The 25,113-nt window shown below is 38.4% G+C and overlaps 1 protein-coding gene across 1 annotated transcript; it reads left to right on the top strand.

Annotated features, from left to right (window-relative positions):
• The first annotated feature begins 894 nt into the window (after window positions 1–894).
• Window positions 895–24,158, top strand: ehd3 (EH-domain containing 3). Its single transcript, XM_042503631.2, has 8 exons — window positions 895–2,178; window positions 8,596–8,772; window positions 9,332–9,429; window positions 16,833–16,974; window positions 17,110–17,209; window positions 17,940–18,110; window positions 19,592–19,756; window positions 19,841–24,158. Exons 1-8 carry the CDS (start codon window positions 1,952–1,954, stop codon window positions 20,366–20,368), a joined length of 1,608 nt encoding a protein of 535 aa, XP_042359565.1. The 5' UTR covers window positions 895–1,951; the 3' UTR covers window positions 20,369–24,158.
• The last annotated feature ends 955 nt before the right edge of the window (window positions 24,159–25,113 follow it).

The raw sequence follows: 25,113 nt of genomic DNA, 5'->3' as shown, positions 1-25,113 counted from the left end.
TGTTATGCTGGAAAATGACCCCTGTGAACAGTGTTTAAAAAGGTGTTACACCACAGATACTGAATACATGCCTGAATATGAAATGTCATTAGTAACATAATCCATTCACATTACTCAAACTATGTCATCTAAATAAATCTACTGGATTACTTTTGGAATACTTCAATAATGAACTCATTTGTCTGGATCTCACATTTCTATGCTGAAAACACACAACAAGGTCCTGTTGTGAATCTTCTCTACCATTTGTCTCTGATATTGAATGAATTTTAAGTAAATGTTGCACAAAATGGAAATACAGAAAGTACAGTTTTAGAATAAAAAATATACTTAAATTATCAAAAGTATAAGGAATCAATGTGCAGAATATCCCATTTCAGAATAACCTATTATAAAGTTGGATTATAAATACTGGTGCATTGTTATTATTTATTATTGTCTTTTTTGGTGCTCACGGTTTCAGTGAAATTAGCTGAATAATTGAATTGACTCTTGCCAAGCTAATGATGTGTGCAGCATGTCCATATTGTCCATATTTAGTATATATACATACATGTATATATATATATATATGTAGTAGATAACAAACATAATAATAATGCTAATAATAATAATAATAATAATAATAATAATAATAATAATAATAAAATGAATTTAGAAATAACAACGGGGGAGAAAAAAGAAAGGGGGGTGGGGGTTGTCGAATTGATTTTTTTATTTTTTTTAATTCCTCTGACTGAAATGTTGGTTGACATTGAAACCCGTATCTACCTTTAGGTGGCGCGCTGCGGTTTAACGGCGAGCTCTCCTCCTCCATCATGGCGTCGCCCTGCCCTGCTTCAGCTCCAGCATCACTGGGCGGGACCTCGGTGAGTCTGGCAGCCAGGCGTTGGGCACTTCCGCCGGGGTCGGGTTTCCTTCAACTCGGCATTTAAATTGAGCTGCAGGACATCAGCTGCTGCTACATTCAGCTCCGCGCTGTGACAGAAAATAACCCTCAGCACGCGCAAAACAGGCCACTCTTATTTTCTGTCAGAAAAGCGGCGCAAACATCTGCGCGTCCGGAACAGGTCCGGGTTTGTTTGGAGGGCAGTGGAGCGCGAGCGGCTGAACAATAACGGGCTCGGCGCATCATTTTTGGGATTCCTCTCCTCTCGGATAGCGGTAACGTGACGTTGTGCATGAGCGGAATGATTTAGGCTTTTTCTGGGTAGTGTTTGTTTACTGAAATAGACTGGTAAACAAAAACAAACCCACTGAATGCGCTGTTTATTAGGCCCTGGTGCACAAGTGGCCTGGACTTGGGAGGACCGATGGACTGGGTGATGAGAGTGCATCTGAAGGGTCAGGTTTGAATTCTGATCATAACATACAACAATTTGGATTTTTTTATGTTGTTGTGGACATTAACATACATAAAATATACTCAAAATATATAGATTTTAACTGGGCCAGATATAACATTAGACTAAACCTCAATATTATTAATAACAACAGTCACCACCCAGTTATTGTGGCAGGACAGACTGACTGATATTTCAGTTTATTCATTTTTTTGTCTTGAGACTTAGATAAAATATCTTACATATAACTTTTTGTTCTAATAGTTTTTAAGAATATTTGCAGTAAAATATAACCTGCAGAAAACAACTGTTTTCAGAGAGTTTACGCCACTAAACATTGCTTTGTTTAGATTTAAAAGTGGATCTTAAGTTATTTTCTTAAATTCAATTAGAGCTTCATGTGACTTTTTCAAACTTTGGAGCTCTTCTTGTCTTATATGTGAGGAAATCATCATCACAACCTTGAGACAGGCATCCATCCTTCAAGGACATACCAAAATTATAAATATTTCAGCATAGAGCAAGTAAACAAAACCTGCCACAAATAACAAACAGCATCTTTGACCAGCTAAAACTTCACTAGTTTATACAATAAGCAACCAGCAGCCATGTTCAGCTGGCTTGGAACCGACGACCGGAGGAAGAAGGAGCCAGAAGTCTTTCAGACCGTCAGTGACGGACTGAAGAAGCTCTACAAAACCAAACTCCTGCCGCTGGAGGAGAGCTACAAGTTCCACGAGTTCCACTCTCCGGCTCTGGAGGATGCAGATTTTGACAACAAGCCCATGGTCCTCCTGGTGGGACAGTACTCCACCGGCAAGACGAGCTTCATACGGTGAGAAAAGCAGATTTCACATGCTCGAACACACGTATGAAGAGGTTCATATGGAAACAGGAGTCACAGATAAACACATGAGGCCACCAGAAAGACAGAGGGAGAGGCTGACACACCCAAACTGACTCTCCGCTCTCAGAGCTTCACCAGTGAAGCCGTTTTTAAGAGAGCGTTTATGGGACAGAAAACAACTATGAAAAGAAAAAGAAGTACAAAAACACCAACAGCCTAACTGCAAAAAGCCACACCTCTGCAAGATTTATTAAATCCACAAAATGTTTATGTGACAGCCAACATAAAACACACATGCATAACGTGGAGGCAGCGCTGTGTGGCACTGCAGCCCTCCCTAACAAGATGTGTGTATATCTACTTTTCGTGTGTGTGAATGGATGATAAGACAGATCAGGGTTTGCAATTTGGACCTAGTTCATAAAAAATCATCTGGTGGAGATAAGAACTAGCTCTTTTAAATGTACAGGGACAGTTATTATCTATTATCAGAAATGCATATTTTGACTCTGAGTGTTGGAGATATCAGCCGTAGAGATGTCTGCCTTCTCTCCAGTGTAATAAAACTAGATGGCACTCGACTTATGGTGCTAAAAGCACAAAAAAAGTTTTAAAAAATTGGGAAAACAATGAAGAAAAAAATAAAATTGAGAAATGAAAAAAGAACAATTCAACAGCAATATCTCAAGATAAGTCAAGATAATCCACAGACCTTGTTGTTTTCACAGTTTAATGATGGAACTATTTTCTGTCTCCTGAACTAAACTGCCAACCGTAAGTATGAATCTACTCGTGCTCATGACGGAGCAAGATGTAAACATTAATGACGTCCATTACAGCTGAGCCGTAATGTGTGTTAGCTCAGCAGTGCTAGGTGAATTATCAGTAGATGCACACTTCCTCCTTCACGTTGATACAATTAGTGGGTGTAGTTCAGTGAAAAGAAAATAGGTCCAACATGAAACAGCAGTATACACGTTCCAAGGTATATTATGGTATGAAGATTAGGGGCTATCATACTGTGTACATTTGCTCATCAATGGTATTGAAAAAAATGCATCTAGACAGAGAATCTCGCCTTTATTATTTTGTTTTTCTTATTCAAAAGGGAGACTTTTTACATATATATTACATGTACACAGCATTAAATAAGCTTTCAAACTTCTGTTATAGTAATAAAATGCTTGTTCAACCAGAAATGACCTCTCCATCTCATTCTTTTAAGGGTCATCCTGGCTGATAGTAATAACAATTCTGTAATACCGTGAAACCAAAATATTTTCGTCGTCCTACTGTGAAAATCAAATACTGCTGCAACCCTACATTAAACTGCTCACAACAAGGTCTGATCTTAAGTTACCGGGTCAAGATTTCTGGAAAGAGACGTTGCTGTTGAGGTTTTCATGGGTTTTTTTTGGCACTTTGAGCACCACAAGCTGAGTGCCATCTAGTTCTGTTATACTGGGAGAAGGCAGACATCTCTATAGCAGATATCACACTCAGCAACTCACCAAAACAATATAAACTGATAAACAGCACTGAAGGTAAGAGGAAAAAAATGTTTTTTTGATTTTTGAGTGAACTTTCCCTATAATACAACTGTTAAAAAGCAGTGTTTGCTTGCTTATTACTCACTACAGAACTCCTTATTACAAGGGTATGACTGATCAGTCATTTAACCCTTTAAAACCTGAAGTGACATAACTTTTCTTTTGCTGCTTTCAGAAGCCCTTCATAAGTATTTAAATATTTGAATCATGAGCAAATTTGTCTTATTTCTTTCTAAAACACGGGAGGAAAAAGGCATGAGCAAATTGGAGCAAAAAAGAAATTAATAGATTTAGTGATTTTTTTTTAAAGAGCTAGGGAAAAATGTTTGATTATAATAATCCTAATTACATATTTTAAATTATGTTACACAATTATTATATTTTTGAGTACTTTTTCCAGGTATGGTTTACCTATTTTTTTTTATTGTTTACTTTCTTTTAATTTATTTTTTTTGTTCTTGTTGTTTTTCTTTTTTCAGATTTTCAGGTAAATTTCTTGCTAATTTTTGGTTCACTTCTTTTGTTGCTCATTGCCTTCTTTCCATGTTTTTGAAAGAAATTAAGCAAATTTGCTCAGGTTTCAAAGGGTTAAAATAATTCTAGAGAAGGGTGCTACATACATGCGTTATTGTTAGAAATTCAGATTTAGTATAAAAATCTGCATATTCAGAGTTGTGTGCTCTGGTGTTGGTATATGTGTGTGTGACAGCGGGAGATATTAGCAGCTGGGTGTTGGGCCTCTTGAACCGCAGGACTGCTGCTAATGACCTGCCCCTCAGACACACACACAAACACACACATAAACACACTGGCTTGCAGAGCATAGTGGATAATTAGTGGGGTAAGACTTTGAAAGCCAGAGAGAGGATGCTGTTAGTGACTTCCTGCTATAAGACAGGACAGCGTAGACATCTTTTTCCTCTTCTGTCTCTCAGTGATACTGTCTTTCCCTGTCCTTTTTGTCACTCTTTCATCCAACGACAACACCCACGAGTCAGCAGCCTGACCCCACAACACCGACATTGTAGCAGTAAGATGCAGAATGTACAAACTGCTGAGTAACCCTCGGTCAGCAGCTCTTTCATTTCATATCACAGGGTGCCAGACTTTCAGTGTGGGAGCAGTGCAGGTAGAAATGTTACATTAAAAGCCTTTTTTAAGTCATATTTGGCTTGATTTGAAAACGAAAAAGTCTTGTGAATAATTGTCTGACAAAGAAAGAGAAAGTAGATGGATGAAAAGGTGGTGGTGGAGGGTAATGTAGTCTCTTGTCTTTCGCGGTTATTCAGAGGTCAGTAATCTGAGCCTGGCTTCAGTTTAGGGTTGAAATTTATTGATTTTCTAATTTTGCTCCAAATTTTGCTTGTCTTTCAAAGAGCAAATTGTCCATAGAACCCACATTTTCCTTCAAGGTGACCGGAAACATTTGCCACTGCAGACATTAAGCATAACGTCTAGTTGTAGTCTTCTATTCTCTTTGCTCACAGGTAGATTTTTAACATGCTCTAAACCTCCTAAACTGGAACTGTGAGGTTATTTGTTGGTGGAGTTGGTTTTCTACCATTTGTTCCCTGTTAAAGTTTTTTTTTAGTTATAGTTAGTTTTTTTTTTTTCACTGCAAAAACTACTGCCAACGGCCAACTAGCATATACACTCTGTGCTTATATGAGAGGAAATAACTCTCTACACCAGCAGGTGGTGAAAGACTGTTCTTCATTGAAAAAGGAAACCGTAAGAATGTCAGGACAAACTCAAGATACAAGATACTAGTTAATTGCTAGTTAACTGACAACACAGCCCAATGTTAAAAGAACAAATGATATTTACTTCGCACGTAAATGGACACAAACAGTTAAGAACTATTCCTGCTAAAGAGCAAAAGATAAGATATCTAATATTACAAGTTCGTTTTGATCTCACGCCCTCTAGACTTTAAGCGTTCGTTTGCTGTCTTAAGTATGTTTCTCATCTCGTGTTCTGCTAATCAGTAATTTGTCTCATTGACAGACTCCACCGGCTCAGCCAATGATTCAGCATGCTGAATCAGTTGAAAAACAGCCGACGAGGGCCAATGGTGCGGGATACACCGCAAAAACTAGGGAAACAGACAATCAATGTTAAGTCAGCCTGACATTAACCAGCAGCTAACCGCTGGCTTGGTGTGTCAGGACCTTGAGCCAGAAAATGCACCAATGCACATGCAGCTTTGTCTGATTCTGGTCTGACTGTAACTGTCATATTTAAATATCGCTAATGCAACAGTAATAAAAATGTATTTATTTTTTGGTGCACATTTTGTTTGCTGTCCCTGTTTTATTATGTTAAAAAGTGAGAAGGCCAAGAATTGGTTTCCAGTTTCTCAAAATAGTTGCAAATGGCAATCTGGAAACTATCACTGTCCAGCTCTGATAAATGAAATGGTAAAACATGAGCTGATAAGTGAATTGCATGCACACATAGTATGTATCAAACATGCAGTTGTACACATGCTTTGCACAACCTCTCTGCACAGAGAGATGGCTCTACCAGGCACTGCTAACTCCTCTGACAAGGTGTGTGTGTGTGTTTGATGAGAAGATGTATAAGTGAAGCATCTCTACATCTGTTAGCAGTTAAAAAGCATACACATCCCACACTCACACTTTAAATTTATGGGCCTTTTAGCTATAAATCTTTTGCCTAAATCTCCTTTTTATGGCCAGCAAGCACATTGCTGGGATTGTGAAACTCGACAGAAACACACTAATCTTCAGTGTGACGTCACTGAATTAACAGATAAGGATTCAAACTTTCACACCTCAAACATATGAGATGTAAGTCAGCTGTGTTGCCATGGCAGCAGTAACAGACGAGGTCAAAAGTTTGCATCAGTGGTAAGTTTCAGCAAAACATATTCACGGTGTTCTTAGGGGAATTTATTAAAGGTCGCCTAAAAAATGTGCCCAGTCAAAACCATACATGCATAAACTTTAATGGTAGGTTGTCCGTCTTGTCTTAACCTTTTTCACCTCATTCAGCTGTTTTTCATCATCAGTAAGCAAAACAAGGGCACGACAGGGTCCTAAATTTGACCACTCTTCTCGACAGTAAGCTCAGATTTGCAGATTTGTCTTTTTTGTCCAGTTTGAATATTCGTAATTTTAGTAACTCCAAAACTAGGTTTGGTGCGTTTTAGGTTGTTGGCTATGCTTTCGTCTTTTTGTTATTGTCCACTTTTATCAGTTTGCAGCTTGTCGGTGCCAGAGTCAGACACGGTCATCACCACTGACAGTGCTCACCACGCTCTTTGTGTTAAATGCATTACTATCTCGCTTTCAAACATTTTTTTTTGCTCATTTAACACCACTTTTGACCAAATACTTCCATGTATTTCGCCACAAAACCACAAAGCAAAAAAACTTTACTTTATGCTGCTGAGTTTGGAGCCCTAACTTGGCTTACTTTGTGCTCAGCAGCCCTTGATGATGTCAAATTCCCCTAATTTCTGTTCCAGCAGCTTCTAATTCAAGGCAGACCTGGTTTCTGTTGAATATTGAATAGCTTCTTACCATCCAGACCAAAAGGCCTGACAGCATTTCTTTCAGATTAGAGCCTGCATATGTGACGCACATCTGCCCTGATGCTCTCAGTTCACCTTGGGGAGTCAGTCAACTCATTGGAATGATATAACTGATAAAAGGCCAACACGCAGTTGTGTAAGTGGAGAATTACCCCTTGTTGACTCAGAAACCCATGTCTGAAACTTGTATATATTCTCTGTCACAAATGCTGAACACATTTACATAATTTTCCTTATGGGGGGGTTCAGAAGACCATTTTTGGGACTTAAAAGCTTTAGCAATAATCATTAGTGAATATTCAAAGGTTCATTGTGACACAAAGCTTATCAGTGACCGACTTCGGCAGAACTTAGCACCGCTTTGTGTGTGTGTGTGTGTGTGTATGTGAGAGAGAGAAAATGATAGAAAGAGGGAAGAGAGGGTGGAAAGTGGACTACTGTATGAAATGTTTTTATAGGTTATCAATAACTTGAACACATCACTAGATGCAAAGAAAGTACTTCACTACAGTTGCCAGCTGTGGCTTAACATCCTCAATTATTCTTACCTGTTCCTTTTTTTTTCTTCGAACAACCAATTTAAAGCTTGAAGCAGGAACTGCACTGAAGACAGTGGCCTCATCCGTGTTTGACACTTTCCACTTCCTTTCGGCTCTCTCCATCAGTTAACTATTGAAAAAACAAAACAAAAAGAAATTATTCAAAGACTGATTAAAACATCAATTACCATGGAGAAGGTAGAAGCTTCGAAGTCCTATTTTAAACCCAGACAAAAACTCAAATTCCATCTCCAGACACATTTTAAAGTATGTAAAAATACCGTGCTTTTCCAATGCTGTTGTTAGCTCCCTGTACCAACTCTGTTCTGCGCTGGAGGTTTCAAGTTTTTTTGCTGTTGTTTTGACGTCTGTCCCTCTGTTGATATGTGCTTCCTGTATTAGACAACAATTAGCTTTGGTAGTGGTGACGTACATAATCTATCTTGCCCAGCGAACATTTGAATCTCAGATTTTAGGGAATTGTGCAGATACCTCTCAAGTGAACTGCACAGATTCAAGTCAGTATAGTCAAGGTCAGACATTTTAGAGGATATAAACAGAAGGAAAAAACACATTTTTGAGTGGCCGGAGGAAAAGTTGATATAATACTTACACTAATGTCATATTACTTCATATTATATACCTTCTTCTAATGTCACCTGAGAGTATGCTGGCTACACATTCTCTTTTTTGTCACTATCAAAAACATCTCTTGGCTTGTTTTGTGTAACACTATGCCACACTATCTCACCTACAGCTACCTGTTGGAGCAGGATTTTCCCGGTATGCGGATCGGTCCTGAACCCACCACAGATTCCTTCATCGCGGTGATGCACGGCGACATAGAAGGAGTCGTCCCGGGCAATGCTTTGGTGGTTGACCCCAAGAAACCTTTCAGGAAGCTGAACGCATTTGGAAACGCGTTCCTCAACAGGTAAACACACTTTTGCAAAGGTGACATGCTGATAGCTGCAGGTATCTTTGGAGGTGTGTGTACTGAAAATACAGAGTACCAAGGTGAAGTATGTGGGCGCAGGGGGAAAAGATTGGAAACTAAAGGGAGAGTGAGAATCCACGCCACAGCTCTACATTCCTGTGTGATTGAATTTCCCTCTGCTCACTGGTCAGGCTTTTCTCTTTTAATGGCGGTCTGTGTGTGTGAGAGACAGAGAGAGAGACAGCCAGTCATCTTTGCAGAGTCATGCTTCTGGAAAAGGAAAAAGTGCCAAAAACGCTTTACTCTTGCGGTAATGTCCTTGCTGTGAGGGCCCACAACTGCTGAAAGGAGACAGAAGAAACGCTGACTGTCAGTGGGGATGAGGGGGGTTCAGAGTGAACCTAACCAGTTAGTATTTATACAGCTGGAGACGGAGCGATAGAGGAGAAGGAGGAGAAAGAGAGGTCTGGAGGACAATGTTTGTTGCTAAGACATTTTACACTTCTGTCCAGTTTCTTTTAACTCTCTTTTCCTTGTGTGTGTGTGTGTGTGACAGGTTTGTGTGCGCCCAGCTGCCTAACCCAGTGCTGGAAAGCATCAGTGTGATTGACACACCAGGGATTCTGTCAGGAGAGAAACAGAGAATCAGTCGAGGTAAGACACACACTCTTTTATCCTCCTCTATTTATGTTAATGAGTGTGTGTCCGTGTGTGTGTGTGTGTGTGTGTTCGTTCACTGGATCCATTCAGCTGCAGCCCCCCTCGTCCCACTGAACTCTGAACCACAAAGTCAGCATTTCCTTTGGATGTGTATGGCTGTGTGTTTATTTTAGCTTTTAGCTATCAGGAGGATTATGCTTCATTCATTTCAAAGAACAGGAAGCAGCGACAGAAAGATGAGCTTTGAGTGTGTTCTCTCTTACACACACACACACACAAAACACACACACTTATATTTTAAACTTGGCTAAAGCAGGCTGGAGTATCGACAGGAGCTAAGCAATGCAAGCATTATTTAAGACACCTAAAAAGTGTATGCTATACTCATATTTTTACTGCTTTACCTTTCTTTCACAAAGCCTTTTCCGACAGTGAGGCTGTTAACACAGCGGTACATTTTTTAGCTTTCGTGGCGATACTCCAGCCTTCTTCTCGGAACTGCTTTCGTGTTGACTGACATTTACTGTATGTGATACACTGACTACAGATAAGTACCTCATACAACTAACTAACACAAATCTGGACTATCATTTTAAACCCTTATGGTCAACAAACAGTGCTCCAAACTTAAAAGAACTTATCATTTATTTTCTTTATTCATTGTTCCTTCTCTTATTTTTTTCTGGACTAAGGGGTGAAATAATATTTTCTGTAGTGGTATCTATAAATGTATTCATTTATTATTATTATTATTATTATTATTATTATTACTAACAATTTATTTTTGAATTTATTAATTTTTTATTTTCCCTTTCTTTTTTAATTTATTCATTGACAATTTGGAATCGGTGTTCTGTGGTTGGCTGTGGGTATCTGTGAGTTTGATAGTGTTTTGATGGGATCGATGTGTTGTTATGCAGGTAAATGTCATTTGGGGTTTCTTTTGTTGTTAATTTAATATTGTCAATGAATAAAAAAACATTATTAAACACAAAGCTTTAGCTTTTGGAAGGAATAAAAATTCGGCATTTGCGACAGCTATTTTCAAAGTTATATCTGAACACAAAATGCAACCAGAGAACCATTAAATCGCTCAAAGGACTCTATTTATACTTCATCCCATAGTGAGTTTTACTGTGGTGGTGCGGCTACAACATAAAAACTTGGACAGTTTTGTTGTGAAAACACTGTGGTCTCTGAGACATTTAAAATGATCACATTGGAAGACAAACTTCTTTTAAAACTAACTTTACAAAATGTTGGAAAAAGATACCAGATTAATCCGATGCATGTGTGCAATTATTGCACTATTTCAGATAAATACAGATGTTTTTAATGACTTCTGATTCTCATGACTTGTAACAAACGTTCTTTTAAGTCTAGTTCTCTCAAATAGATGAAAATATAAGAAGCAGCACGCCAAGGGCCGATTGAAATAAATCCTAAAGAGTGTCACATGGCCATTTAATTTAATTATGACTTTTTTTTCTTGATTCATCCCATCTGTTTACACAAAAACCCATTCATCTCAATTGCATGCTACTCTCTGCTTATCTATTGGTGTTTTTATATCTTAACACCCAGGACAGCTCCTGGACATTTTCTTGCAAATTAAACTATTTTTCAAAGTAAAGCCCCCACATTTCAATCCAAAATTGAAAAAAATAACTGAATAAAGGAGCATGATTTTTTATATCTCTACATTTTGGGATGAGTTAACTAGCTGTGGACAGATCCCAGCCATGGTGTTGAACCGAGTGCAGAAACTACAGTTTGAAGAGAAATTTAGGTGTGAATGGCCTCCAAGAATTCCCCTCGGCTTTCTTACAGTGTGATGTGTGTCTTGCACGGCTGGCATTCCCAACGCTAAACAGAGGTATTACCATACCAACCGCTAACATGAACAAAAGAGCTTGGATAATAAAGGACAGCGATAATTTAGTTCACCCACTCTTCCACTGTCCATTTTTTCTTCCTCTGTGATTCTGTCTGTCCAATTTCTCCTGTTGTTTGTATTCGAGTGTTAATTTTGCACAGTTTAAAGTTTTCTAATGCCAAGTGGGGCCCATACTCACTGTCTCATCTACCCACACTGTTGATATTTGTAATATTGTCCGTTATGCCCCAAAGCTATGGAACACACACTAGCAGCTCACAAAATATTTTTTTTAAGAAAGCTGAAAACATATCTGTTCGCTCCAGACTTTAACTAGCTTTGACTTTCTGATACAGGTCCAAAACTCTTTCTTTTTGCACTTAACACTGCTGCGATTCTTTGAAAATGCTGTTTCTTACTTGATTTTATGATTTACGGTTTATGATTTTAAGATTTATGATTTTGCTGTCACATAATGGTTGTTTTAAACTGTTTATATTATTAGCGGTTGTCATCACAACACATTAATTAGTGAATGCTGACAGTGTGACAAAAAAGAAAGTGGGTTTTGTATGTTGAATAATTCAAAGGGGATCTATTAAGCCTTTTCTTATTCTCTGTCATATAGTACAATGTTAGTGTCACAAGTTCATGTTAAATGTGACCAAAGTTTAAAATAACGAGGTCATCGTATGTAAAAGTAATTCCTTGAAAAACCTCAGGCTTCAGACCATTCTGAATACTCATTTTCCAGTGTTTTTTCTACTTTCGAGACAAGCTGATGATGATGATGGTCATCTGCTCCAGGCACACTACTGCAAGTGTTTACATCATCTATACTATAACATGTAGCTACATGCTAACATCAGAGAAAAAAAGTCTTTGTGCTTATGTTAATTTCCCCGATGTCAGATCATATTCTTGTTGGAAACATGTCTAGTTGTGAAGATTTTGGTGTGCATGCTTTTATTGATGATTTTTCACAGCAGAGTGATGCTATTCTCCATTATGGTCATTCTGGCTGCAACTACACTGTTATACGTGTAGTCTTGGCTGCTGATTTTATTTAGATCTCCCTGATTTCAGGTCAAATTCCTGCTGTAACATGTTGTTTAACAGTGATTTTTCATCATAGTTTTTGCTGCTACACTATGTCACAGTCATCTCCACAGCTGCATTGACACTGCAGATATGCCAAAATATGAACGTCCTAGAAACACTGACCAATCAGAGTAGACTGGGCGAAGAAATGTGCTCCAGCACAAGACAGTGTGAGGCAAATAAAGTGTTTTATGAACACTAAAGCATGTTAACATGTTCCCCCAAAATACACATATAAACCTAAAAGTGAGCATAACAGGTCCTTTTTGAGCAACACAAAGTAAAAAATAGGGGTATTAATGCCACTACAATTATCCCACTTCTGAACACCAAATATGTTGTGTTGTAATTATGCTTTTGTTAATACACAATACTGTAGCACTATCAATAGATAAATACTGAATGTAGAGCAGATCCTGGTTCAATAGAAACCCTTTTTGCTTTTTTATTGTATTCATTTATCTGCACTCAAAAGAGATTATACTTACAGATGAGTTCAGGTGTGAACTCCATTATGGGCTCCTTTTTATTATGATAAATGAAGATGATTTCTCCTGCTTTGATAATGAGGCAGTATTTCTTTTGTTGTCCCAAAATGACAGTAATGTTGTGTTGATGTGATAAAATATAAAGGCCTGCTTATACAGTTCCAAAGACTAAATAAGTAAAAGGAGCATATTGTGGTCATTGAGTTCAGCACATTACTTCATAGCAGGGTTGGGTCTGGATTAATGTTTGTCATGAGAACTTCTCTGTGCAGCTTTTCTGTTGAGAAACTGAACGCTCTGTCAGCACCGACAGAATATCAGACTTTGTTTACAATCTGAAGTAGTTTAATTAAAGCAGACCCACATCATCTCTGTTCTACTTTCTGTTTTTTCGGTCAAAGTGTCCCGCCAACGTGTTGTCAAACCAAATAAACGGCACAGTGAGATGTGACCCTGCTGTTGTGTGTTGGATATAAAAAAAATACAGGTTGGATCTGTCTGAGTCAGCACAGCTGTGTTTTCTCTGGGGACAGAGTGTGTGTGCAGCTTTTGTTTGTGTGTGTTTTCATTTTACTTTCAGTTCCATCCATTTGTTTTGTGCATGTTATGTTAACATGTGTATGTTTATCTGTATGTTGTGTCTCATTTTTATACTTTTCTTTCACCCTGTTGCATTGTTTTCATCACCGTCTGTGTTTGTTTGTGTCCAGATGAGGAGTCAGGCTATAGCTGCCTACATAGATGTCCTTATGGAGGTATTGTAGATAATAAAACTGGGCATCAACAAGCTGTACAAGGGCTAATTAAAGCAGTACTTTGAAGAATTTTTGGACTGTTACATGTTCTTCATCAGACTCTTGCCACATGGTTTTGGGGGAAAACATGTCTATCCCTGAGTTTGCCTCGTTGGGTTGCTGGAAATTTTTGTCAGATTCGTCATATGTTTTCTTTCAGGGTTTTCCTCAGCAAGATAATTCAACAGTTACTTTTCAAGATACTGTGAGGTTAATTTTAATGATCAGTAAAAGAGCTCACTCAGGCAGAGCAGCTGTAGGAAACACCTCGCTGATATTTCTTCTTGTGCCACCATCTGATTAATTACCCCTTAACTAACACATTTTTTTGATGATGAACTATCTAAAGAGCTAAAGGATGTACTGACATTTTTTGGGGGGCTGACACCTTTGTTACTTACTTTTGTAAGTTTTTTGCCAGAGCGTTCTGCCAACATTAAACCAATATTTCCAAAAACAAGTGCGAATTTAAAATAGCTACAACCATGTTCCCACATGCATCCACGCGATGCCCTTTCTGCAAGTTTGCAGAAACAGTTAATCAGCTGTCCTTTGGCCCACGACCAATCTTTCCACAAAATCTTTGGCCAATCTGTGCATGCATTTGGAAGTTATGTGCCTTTTTATTGTCGACCACTCCTATTACCATGCCCCCATCTAACCAGTTGACATGAACACAAACACTCACCTTCACATACACACATACTTGACCTCTGTGCCAAATTTCAGCCTCCCAGGGCAAAAACTGTGGCCACTAAAGGGTGGAGACATTTTTAGAGCCAACCAACCAAGAGCGAGCTGTAGAGCTGCGGGTTGAAGCCAAAAATAATTATTTGGTAAACAAGTTGAACCAAATTTTCTTAGTCAGCCCTCACAGTTTGATGAACTTTAGACAATAATATTGACTCTAGTGTCATCTTCCAGCCCAAATATTAGCTTTTTTTGGGGGGGGCGGGCTATACTTTAATACACCACCATTGCCAGGACAAACTTCATATTTTTTCACTTTTTTCTGTATAAAGACAGAACAAAGGAAAGACAAAGAAAGGAAGAAAAACTTTTCAGCTGCAGTGTAATGAACATTGCAGGATCTATGTTGCAATAGAGGAGCATTAGACTTTCAATCTTGTTTTCCCCACATCATGTGAAAAGTGCTTCCTGTGAAGAATAATGCACTAAAATTCAAAATACCAAGGTCTCTCTCTTTTAACCCTCTATAGCTTTGCTCAAGCAGCAGTCTTCTTTCAGCTGTGCTCATTCAAGATGGAAAGAAAACCAAATTTCATGTTTTACATACTTATTGCTACAGCAGCTAAACTTCTGCTCACATCCCAGTGAGGAATTACTGAGCACTCAACAACATTTGCTCTAAAAGATGGCTACAAAATACAAAATACATTTAAGCATCATGTCAGCAGTATCATTTAACATTAGAATACATATACATATGCAAATATACATAACCTTTGTGAAAATCATTCGCCTTGAATGTAAACTATTCCTCTTCTGGGAGAAGCAGGAGTGCAGCCACAGTAGCAATATCAGCAGTTCAGCAAGTATGTGAAAATGGGATTTTTATCTCAGCTGTATAGTGACTCCACGTGAGTGCAGATTTAGATACATTTAAAGTGACAAAATGTTCAGCACTTGTAGATTTAGTTTCCACTTTGAGGGACTTTGAGTCTTTCACAAATATACCTCTTTAGTAAATCTACTTGACACCAATTGTATTAACATAAAGCTTCTTCCTTCTATCAACTGACAGTAAAACTCCTTTTATCCCCTAACGTCAGCTGTAACAGGTTCACTCTTGACTCTGCATCTCTCATGTGTCCTTCAGTGTTGGTTGGAAACTTTAGCTCACTAATCCTTCCTTCTGTCCTTTTGTTCTTTGTTCTCCTCTCATATACTGTGGAATTTGTCCAGTTAAGAGTCAGTTTCGTCCTTGTGTAGGTCGGAAAGTCAAAGGAGGCAATGATGTACTCCTGCTGACAGCCTTAATCACTTATTCATTTATTCATGCATTATGTCGGCATTAACTCAATCACTCATGCATGCATTCATTACTGCCATGATTGCATTTTTTAAAATACAGCCAAATAAGACAATAAAAAATCATTGTTTTTGGTTTTGCTTCTCATTATTTAGTTTTTAAAGGCCATTTAGTTGATCCCTGGCAGGAGCGCCTCCATCTGTAAACACACATTCTTTTCACTCAGCATGTTGTAATGCGGGCCTCCTTCTTATTGCCTCGTCTCTGACCTGCAGCCATTGCAATGGTTTCCTCTTGGGGAATATTGCAACATCAGAATTATGGTTCATTGCTCAGATCATGGATTATACAAAGTGTTGATCATCATAAAAACTCAAAAGTAGCATGAATCTGAAGGGACAGTTCACCACAAAACAAAAAATGCATACATTTTTCCTCTCACATGTAGTGCTCTTTATCATTTTATATTGTTTTGGTGTGAGTTGCATAGTGTTGGAGATATTGGCTGTAGAGATGTCTGCCTTCTTTCCAATATAACAGAACTAAATTAATGTTTACATCTCGCGCCGTCACATGAGTAGATGCATGCTTCCTTCTGCAAAGCAATACGGTTAGATGTATGGTAGAAAGAAAGTAGTTCCTATATGAAAACTGCTCGAGTAATCGGGTCATGACTTCTGGAAAGAGACATTGCTGTTAAGTTTTTCAATTGTTTTTTTTTTTTTTTTTGGCACTTTCTGCACCACAAGCTGAGTGCCATCTAGTTCTCATATATATGAGAGAAGGCAGACATCTCTACAGATGATATTTTCAGCACTCTGCAACTCAAACCAAAACAATGTAGACTAATAAGTAGCACTACAAGTAAGAGTAAAAATATGTATTTTTGATTTTGGGGTGAACTGTCCCTTTAAGCGCCTCTATTTAATACTATTCTGACACTATTATGGGATGGGAGCAAAGAAACAGGAAGTGAAAGGATACAAAATTAATTATCTCTTTTTTTCTCACACTGTTTTTATCTTAACCCTGCCCTCCCTTATGTGAAATCTTAATTTACATTTACTATTATTTTACACCCCAACCACCATTGTGGATCCTCCTCCTCCTCCCCCTCCTCCTCCTCTTTCTCCCTCTATTCTTAGGCTATGACTTTGCGGCTGTCTTGGAGTGGTTTGCGGAGCGAGTGGACAGGATCATACTACTGTTTGACGCACACAAACTGGACATCTCTGATGAGTTCTCAGAGGTGATAAAAGCCCTGAAGAACCATGAGGACAAGATCAGGTACTGTGGGGCTGTTTGACGTTTAGACATGTCCAATTCTGGACAACAGAGGGGTGAATAGTTCTTGTTAGCAGCTCTTTGCATTCACACAATTCAGTCAACATCAACACTGATCTCTTGTGTAATTTTTGCCAGAGTTGTGCTTAACAAGGCTGACCAGATCGAGACCCAGCAGCTGATGAGAGTGTACGGTGCCCTGATGTGGTCACTGGGGAAAATAGTCAACACTCCTGAGGTATAGTAAACACAAGGAGTCTTGACTGGTGTTTGTTGTCAGATATCCAGTTTTTGGCAAAAGGTCAGAGGCTGAGCATGTGCCAAGTTTCAGCATTATACTGGTCATCCACCACTTGTTGTGGATAGTATGGATCATACTCTTTAACCAAAATTTCTACCTCTGTAGGCATAATTTCGATAATGTTGTCAGACACTTATGATAACAATCTGATCCTGTTAGTGGCAAAAACAAGCACTTTTAGTGGATGTAAATTGACGGTGCACAAATGCCCGGCTTGGTTACACTGCAGTCTGTTTCATGGCTGCCAGCTGCAGCAGTTTTGCTCAATACTGAACCAGTTTTTTTTAAAAAAAGTTGTTCCCATTAGTCACAAAACCATGGGAAAATAGGGTCAAAGTTAAAAAAAGAAAAGTTCACCTTTTAAACAAAATGTGTTTTTTTTTTTTAAGATTATTTTTCAGGGCTTTTATTGCCTTTAATCAAGAGGACAGTGTAAGTGTGAGAGGGGAAAAGAGAAAGGGGGAGACATGCAGCAAAGGGCTGAGACCAGATTTGAACCCCTGGCCGCTGCGGCGAGGACACAGCCTCTGCACATGCGGTGCCGCTCTATCCACTGAGCCACCAGGCACCCAAAGAGTTTTTTTTTTACTTGGTGTCTAGTTTTCATCCTATTGTCAAACATTAGATGCTGTTAGTTGACTTCCTCTCTTGTCTCCCTCACTAACAGGTGATCCGCGTCTACATCGGGTCATTTTGGTCCCACCCTCTTTTGATTCCAGACAACAGGAAGCTGTTCGAAGCAGAGGAGCAGGACTTATTTAAAGACATTCAGTCTTTACCGAGGAACGCGGCGCTTAGAAAACTCAACGATCTGATCAAAAGGGCCAGACTAGCCAAGGTAAGACACAATAAGTGAAACATAAATACTCCCTGATGGAGAATCTGCTTATTGGACAGCTGTAACTGACAGGAGCAAGAGAGGATTCTTTGTCTCAGGATGTTATTTGACAGTGACGTTTAGGTTTTCAGCACAGGTGTGTGTGTGTGTGTGTGTGTGTGTGTGTGTGTGTGTTTCCTATTTATTCTTCCCACCACTCACTTGCTCTCCCCACCCTGTCCATCTGTTAACCTTGACAGAAAAATCTTGTCGCTGTCACAGAACCAATAGAGCTAGACAAATGTGGCCATTCTCCTCTGAGTGAATTGCTTCCTGTTTCCTCTCTGGAGAGGAAGTCAGGTACGAGAGACGACAGGCGCTGTCCATTGTAGTTCGAGGAAAGGCAGAGGATGTATGCTGCACGCACTCAAACACACACAGATTTATCAAACTGTGAGTTGAACGCAGTTTTCCTGTTTGACGGCTGATAGGGTGTGTGTGTGTTTCGTGATGAGCTTCAAGGACACGAGGTTGATTCAGGGAAACACACACTTATCACCACAGTAACACAATAAATATGGGTTTTCCCATTACTTTTGAATTTGTGTTGAATATTAAAAACAAATGCCAATAAAGGTAATCTGGGAGATTTACTGTATGACTAATCTGGTTAAAGGAGTGTTTCATGTCCCAAGACTCCAGGGTTGCAACAGTCTGCTGCTTATGACATTGCATGTGAACCATTTATCAAAAGCTTTTATCCAAAATAAATGAAAAAAAACAGAGAGGGAGAATCATGAGAGGAGTTTAAGAACAGGACAGACATAAAACACAAAGAACCTTAGTTCATTTAAGGATTTTCTCTACATTATTTGTTGAAGAAATCATGTTTTTTAGATTAAAAATTTGAAAAATGGTTAGTGCAGATATGTGATTGCCTGCTAGTATGTTGTAGTCCAAACATTGTTTATAATTCAGGGTCCAATTTTAATCCATTTCTGTAAAATATTGAATAAACAGCATGTGTAATTTATCTTTCTCCCATTACATATGTGTCCCATGAGACCGAATGGGTGAACTTTTTTTTTGTCTTGTGTTTTTGTCTCACGAGGAGTGAACAGTTAAGCCACGTCAAGGTTATCATAACGAAACATTAAGAGATTCTTACACGAGCATTACAGGTAGTCAAAAACTCAACTGCCTCATTTCATTCACAAAATGACCTGTTTTGGATTCAAAACAGCAATAGACAAGTTTGCTCCCCCTCCATGCACATGCACAAGGAAATCACAGGAAATTATTCATGCATGTGCTGGCTGAAAATTAGAAACATATTTGCGTGGGTACAAGCATAGCTACACAAACACAAAACATAGTATTTACGATATAAACGGTTACACATGCTCTTTTCGAGAATTTGAACTTTAAATACTAAAAATATAGAGACAAACTTGCTGTCCCAGTTAATTTTTAATGACTGAGCTTTCACTCTCACACCGCAGGTCCATGCCTACATCATCAGCGCACTGAAGAAAGAGATGCCCTCTGTGTTTGGGAAAGAGAACAAGAAGAAAGAACTGATCGCCAGTCTGGGAGATATTTACAAACGCATAGAGCGAGAGCATCAGATATCACCTGGAGATTTTCCTAATCTGAAGAAGATGCAGGTAAACGGGAAAGAGCAAAGGAATGTAGATTTTAAGATAGATGTTTTGAAAGATGAGACCTAAACTTGTTTTTTTCTCTCCCAGGACCAACTCCAAGCTCAGGATCTCAACAAATTCCAGCCTCTGAAACCCAAACTCCTGGAGGCAGTGGACGACATGCTGGCCCACGACATTGCAAGCTTAATGGTCCTGGTTCGCCAAGAAGAAACACAGCGTCCCAACCCGGTTGTGAAGGGCGGTGCGTTTGATGGCACCTTGGATGGTCCGTTTGGCCATGGGTACGGCGAAGGAGCCGGTGAAGGTATTGACGAAGCAGAGTGGGTTGTCGCACGTGACAAACCTGCTTACGATGAGATTTTCTACACATTGTCTCCCGTCAATGGGAAGGTGACGGGAGCCAACGCCAAGAAGGAGATGGTGAAGTCAAAACTGCCCAATACGGTGCTGGGAAAGATCTGGAAGCTGGCAGACATCGATAAGGATGGGATGCTTGATGATGAGGAGTTTGCGTTGGCCAATCATCTGATAAAAGTGAAACTGGAGGGACATGAACTGCCAGCAGAGCTACCTGCACACCTGGTGCCTCCATCCAAGAGGAAAATACCAGAGTAAATGTAAGATTACATCATCCCCTGTCCTCAAAACCTTTAAGTAGACCCACCTCATTCGCCCAGAGAAAAATATCCCATTTAAACAGGAATATTCCTGTAGCATTATAGCAAGAAAACTACAAGTGAGGAAAAATTGAACAAAATTAGATCCCATTTCCCAACTCCACTCTGTTGCTACCATTCAATATCTGCAGTCTTTTCTTAGTTTCAAGATGCAAATATTAGAACAAAATATTGATTTGCTTTGAAATAAAAATAAACAAAGATAATGCTGCTTGTTTGTTAGCATGTGGATTGAAATGCTACATTTCTGCAGTGCTGAAATGGCCTTTACCAGAGTAAAAAAAAAAAATCTGAATCTTTATGAGTCCTCTTGCAGCGAAGACTTTAGCCAAGTGTCCTCTTTTGTCTTTAAAGGTATAGTTCAGATTTTTTGAAGTAGGATTGAATGAGGTTCTTATCCATGTGTCTGTTGGCATGCCCTCAGTTTGGAGAAACGACAGGAGTGCTGACATGGAAGTTAAGCAGCATATTGCTGGGAGTGGGGGCAACAGCAAAATGGGTTTTAGCCACTAAAAGAAATCCCACCATAAAACATCAGTAACAGTTTAAGTGTACGCCACACTTGAAGTATTTTCAGTGCTTTACTATTCATCTTAGAGCCTGTTCCAACAGGAAATCCATTAACGGCTTCAGTTCCCCATCTATGCTCTCGTCAAAGTCACTAGACTCCACTGAGAAAAACACATATTTTAACTTGCTGAACATGGGAGCTGCTGGTCGACCTCTGCCTCCATTGGTTAGCTTATTTGGGTTATTATGTGACTTTAGTGGATCTGAACAAACCCTTTCCAACAACAAAGTCACACAATAACACAAAGTAACTAATTGATCAAGGCAGGAGTAGACAAGAAGCTCCTGTGTTCAGTGACATTAAATCACTGTTTTTCTCAGTGGAGTCTGGCTTTGAAGAGAACGATATAACGGCTTTATTTCCCCATCGTAAATTCCTGACCAACAGCAAATATAGCGGACATTTAAACTGTTATTGGTCTTTTTAGGTAGTTAAAACACATTTTGTTGCTGCCTTGTCCACAGCAGTACACTGTTTGGCTTCTGTACCAGTACTCCTGCCTGCTTCTTCACACTGAGGGCGTGCTGACGGACATATGCTGTTTGTAATATACTGACTATGGATAAGTAACCCCTATAACCCTACTTTGAGGCTGATATTTTAGGAGATGGTAGGTAGAACAGGTGTTAGACATGTTAGCACAGCAGATATGGTAATTAGTAGAGAAAAACATAAAAAAATCTAAAATAAGAAGCACTGTAATAGAGAAAAAATGCAATTAAATCCAAACTACTGGAATCAAAAAGCAGAGATGCAACAATGTGAAGACAAAAAAAAAGATTTTGTCGCAAGTATCATTATGGGAGAAGTACGAATACAAAATATTATTGTATTACTATCTGTAATTAATTCAGCCAGCTCATGTTTGACTGCAGTATTCCACACGGCCAACAAAAACATGTCACAGTTCTTTCATCTTGAGGTCCTGTGTTATTTTTGGTCTCCTGGCACAGCTCAGGATTCTGGTTTTGTTTCATGGCGACATATTAAACAGCTACAAGGATTTCCTGATGAGTGGCTTGAGAATACACACAGAGAAATGTGTAAAAGCACACATACAAACACAATCCTGGTTGTATGGTTTGTAATCAGAGGAGTGTTACACCTCCGATTATTATAAAGAAAATAACCTACAGCAACATTTTTAAAAAATTAAATAGTATGTGCAGATGTTGGTATTTGTTTAAATGACTTTGCCATCATTTGCTGTAGCACCTGGACTGACATACTGCAAAGAAGAAGGAAAATGTTTCTCTGATGGGAAACAAGAAGGGGGAATCTCAAGATGACAAGTGCTTTGTCTCTTTTATTTTTACATCGTTCTTAATTTTATTAAAGGAATACTTTACCCTTAAAATTACCATTTGTATGTTAATTACTCATCCCGTGTTAAGTTGAATTGTTGATTTTTTTTCCTTGCATCCCTCCAGTGAACAAAGAATGCAACTGAGAAAATTCTTGATGAATTCAAGTAAAAGGTGTCTGCATTTATCACTTATGCTCAGTACTTCCCAAACAGGCAGCCCTCTCCCACAGGAGACTGAACCAAAAGTGAAACTGATCTTCAAAGCCAGACTCCATTTACAAAATCAGTAATTTTACCTCACTGAATACAGGAGCTGCTGGTCTATTTACCTCAATCAATTAGTTTATTTGTGTTATTGTGTGATTTTGGTGGTTAATAAGTTAGGTCTGATTCACCAAAGTCACACAATAACACAAACGCACTCAGTGATTGAGGTAGTGGTAGACCAGCAGCTCCCGCGTTCAGTGAGGTAAAATTACTATTTTTGTCATTGGAGTCTGGCTTTGAAGATAGATTTCACTTTCAGTTGAGTCTCCTGTCAGAAAAGGTTGTCTGTCTGGGAAGTATTAAGCATATGGCTGAAATAAATAAAACTTAGATTTTGCTGCATGAGTTGTGTGAGGGTTTGTAAAAATGTGTTTTGATATAGTTTTGGAGTTTTAATGCAGATATCCAGTTTTTGGTTTCCTTGATCACAGGAGGCATGCGAGAAAAACATTCCCTTCACTGATTCGGCAATTTATTAATATACAAAATGATCATTTTGGTGGTTAAGTATTCCTTTAACATGTTTGGAAATACTGTGACTATAATATGGAATTATATAACGAGTATTGTTTGGACACACGAGTGTGCGGACATTCTCAGTATAAATGTATTTTATGGACTTTGAATGTTGAATGTGCAGACGTTCACGGTTCTGTGTGGGCACATCCTGACTATTGTATGTATTCATATGACCACATGTATCAGTGTTATTATTTGTAACATATATGTATCAAGTCTTAATCATCTCACAGGCGACTGAGTCAGTGGATGAATGGATGAATCAGTTATTGTTCACCTTGTGAAAGTGATCTAATCTAACCTAACCTGGCAGTCCAGAGAGTGAACATGCAGCCGTTTGCTTATTTTGTGATGATAACAAAATACTAATCGACATATTTTCAAAGAAAGTTTGGCGTTCCATTTCATGTGTTTAAATTGTATACATGTAATAAATGTAATCTGATTAACTGTAGCAATATGCCAGTATGTATGTATATACACGTTAGGACCCTGTTTGTGGTTGATAAGTCTCAATTATAAGATTAAACACCAAACAAATGAATTTGGGTTCCCATATAAGAAATGTTCGCTTTATGAGTGAGACAGTATGCATAATACAAAATTGACTCAACTGAAATATTCCCATGTTTCCCTCCCCGTGTGTCTCTGTGCTGTTACTGTGAATCTACTGTACATAAAAAAGACTGTTTGCATTCCATGAACAAAGTTTGCGAAATCATCCACATCATCTTGAGTACTTTATGCATCACTTGCTCACATTTAACAGATGAGCCAGATCAGATCAACAGAGTAAATATTTTAAAAAATGAAATAAAAGAAAGGATGCTTGTTGACTGTGGTGTTCTCTGCAAAACAAAGTCCTTGAAGTTGTTTTCATACCCTGACAGATTGCAACATGAAGTCCTGTGTACTGGTGAACAGATTTAAGTGGAAACACTGGCGTTATGGTATTTTTCATGTTTTCTGTTTTAAGATGGTTATGCATTGCTAAATCTTTACTTCACTGCTTTTCTGTTGACATAAACAACTGTCCAAAAGTGTAATAAAAATTCATTTACTCAACTTTTTTATTGCCCTGGTTTGTTTATTCTGAGCTATCAAAGAGGTCAGTGGCTCTAATTTCAAATGGAAAAGTTATACATTTGTATATAAAGCCGACTTCCTTTATCCTGATCCGCCACGCGTACTAATACTACTAAATGCAGTAAATTTTCTTTGATTAAACTGTTAGAAAAAGAAACATTCTGCACTTAAATACAGCGAAGTAGATCTCAGGATGAATAGTTTGTGTCTTCCACTCTAATATGATATCTTGAGTGACATAAAAAAGTAACTCAGTTATGACAGAACGCTTTTAATATTAGATCATATAGTAAAATATTTTAAAAAAAACATACTTTACAGAATTATTGGTCAATGTCTGTAAACACACTTGCCAGCGAAAGTAAAAGTAAAAGCTTTTTGGAATTATCTCAGCCACTCCTAAACAGATGTTGTCAACAGGTGTTTTGTGCTTTAATTGTTTTAAAAGTATCAGTTCAGGCACAGTTTTGGCATTGGTACCACTTTGAAAGTATTGTTGTAGCACCTCTTTTAGAAATAAAAATAAATAAAAAAAATACCCTATCCTAGTCATCATGCTAAATTCTACCAGAATAGCAGCCTACTAAATATACTAAATCCCATCTGTAGCTGTTTTTGGATTATTTTACAGCAAAATTAGCAGCTACATTCACAATCTCAGTCATGATCTGATGGCTGGCCAAACAGTTGTGGTTTAAGCATGAGTTTTCTGGTTTAAAAAAATACAATTTTAAAAGCGGGACACACAAAAACAGAATTTTAAAGATTTTCTCCAGTGTGTCTTTAAATAAAACTAAAACAAGCAATAACAACTGCCAGACAGACTTAATAGGAAATCAAACACTTTCTTTTTTCTGTTTTTCTTAATTTTCAGGGATGTATCACTGATATTACACTCAAGAGAGTCTATGAATTGCAAAGACATGGAGTATTC

This window comes from Plectropomus leopardus, chromosome 16, assembly GCF_026936395.1.
Source record: "Plectropomus leopardus strain MGB_pleo_1.0 chromosome 16, ASM2693639v1, whole genome shotgun sequence".
Classification (NCBI taxonomy): Eukaryota; Metazoa; Chordata; class Actinopteri; order Perciformes; family Serranidae; genus Plectropomus; species Plectropomus leopardus.
The sequence above is the reverse complement of the archived record's forward strand: the minus strand, read 5'-3'. Positions and strand labels throughout refer to the sequence as shown.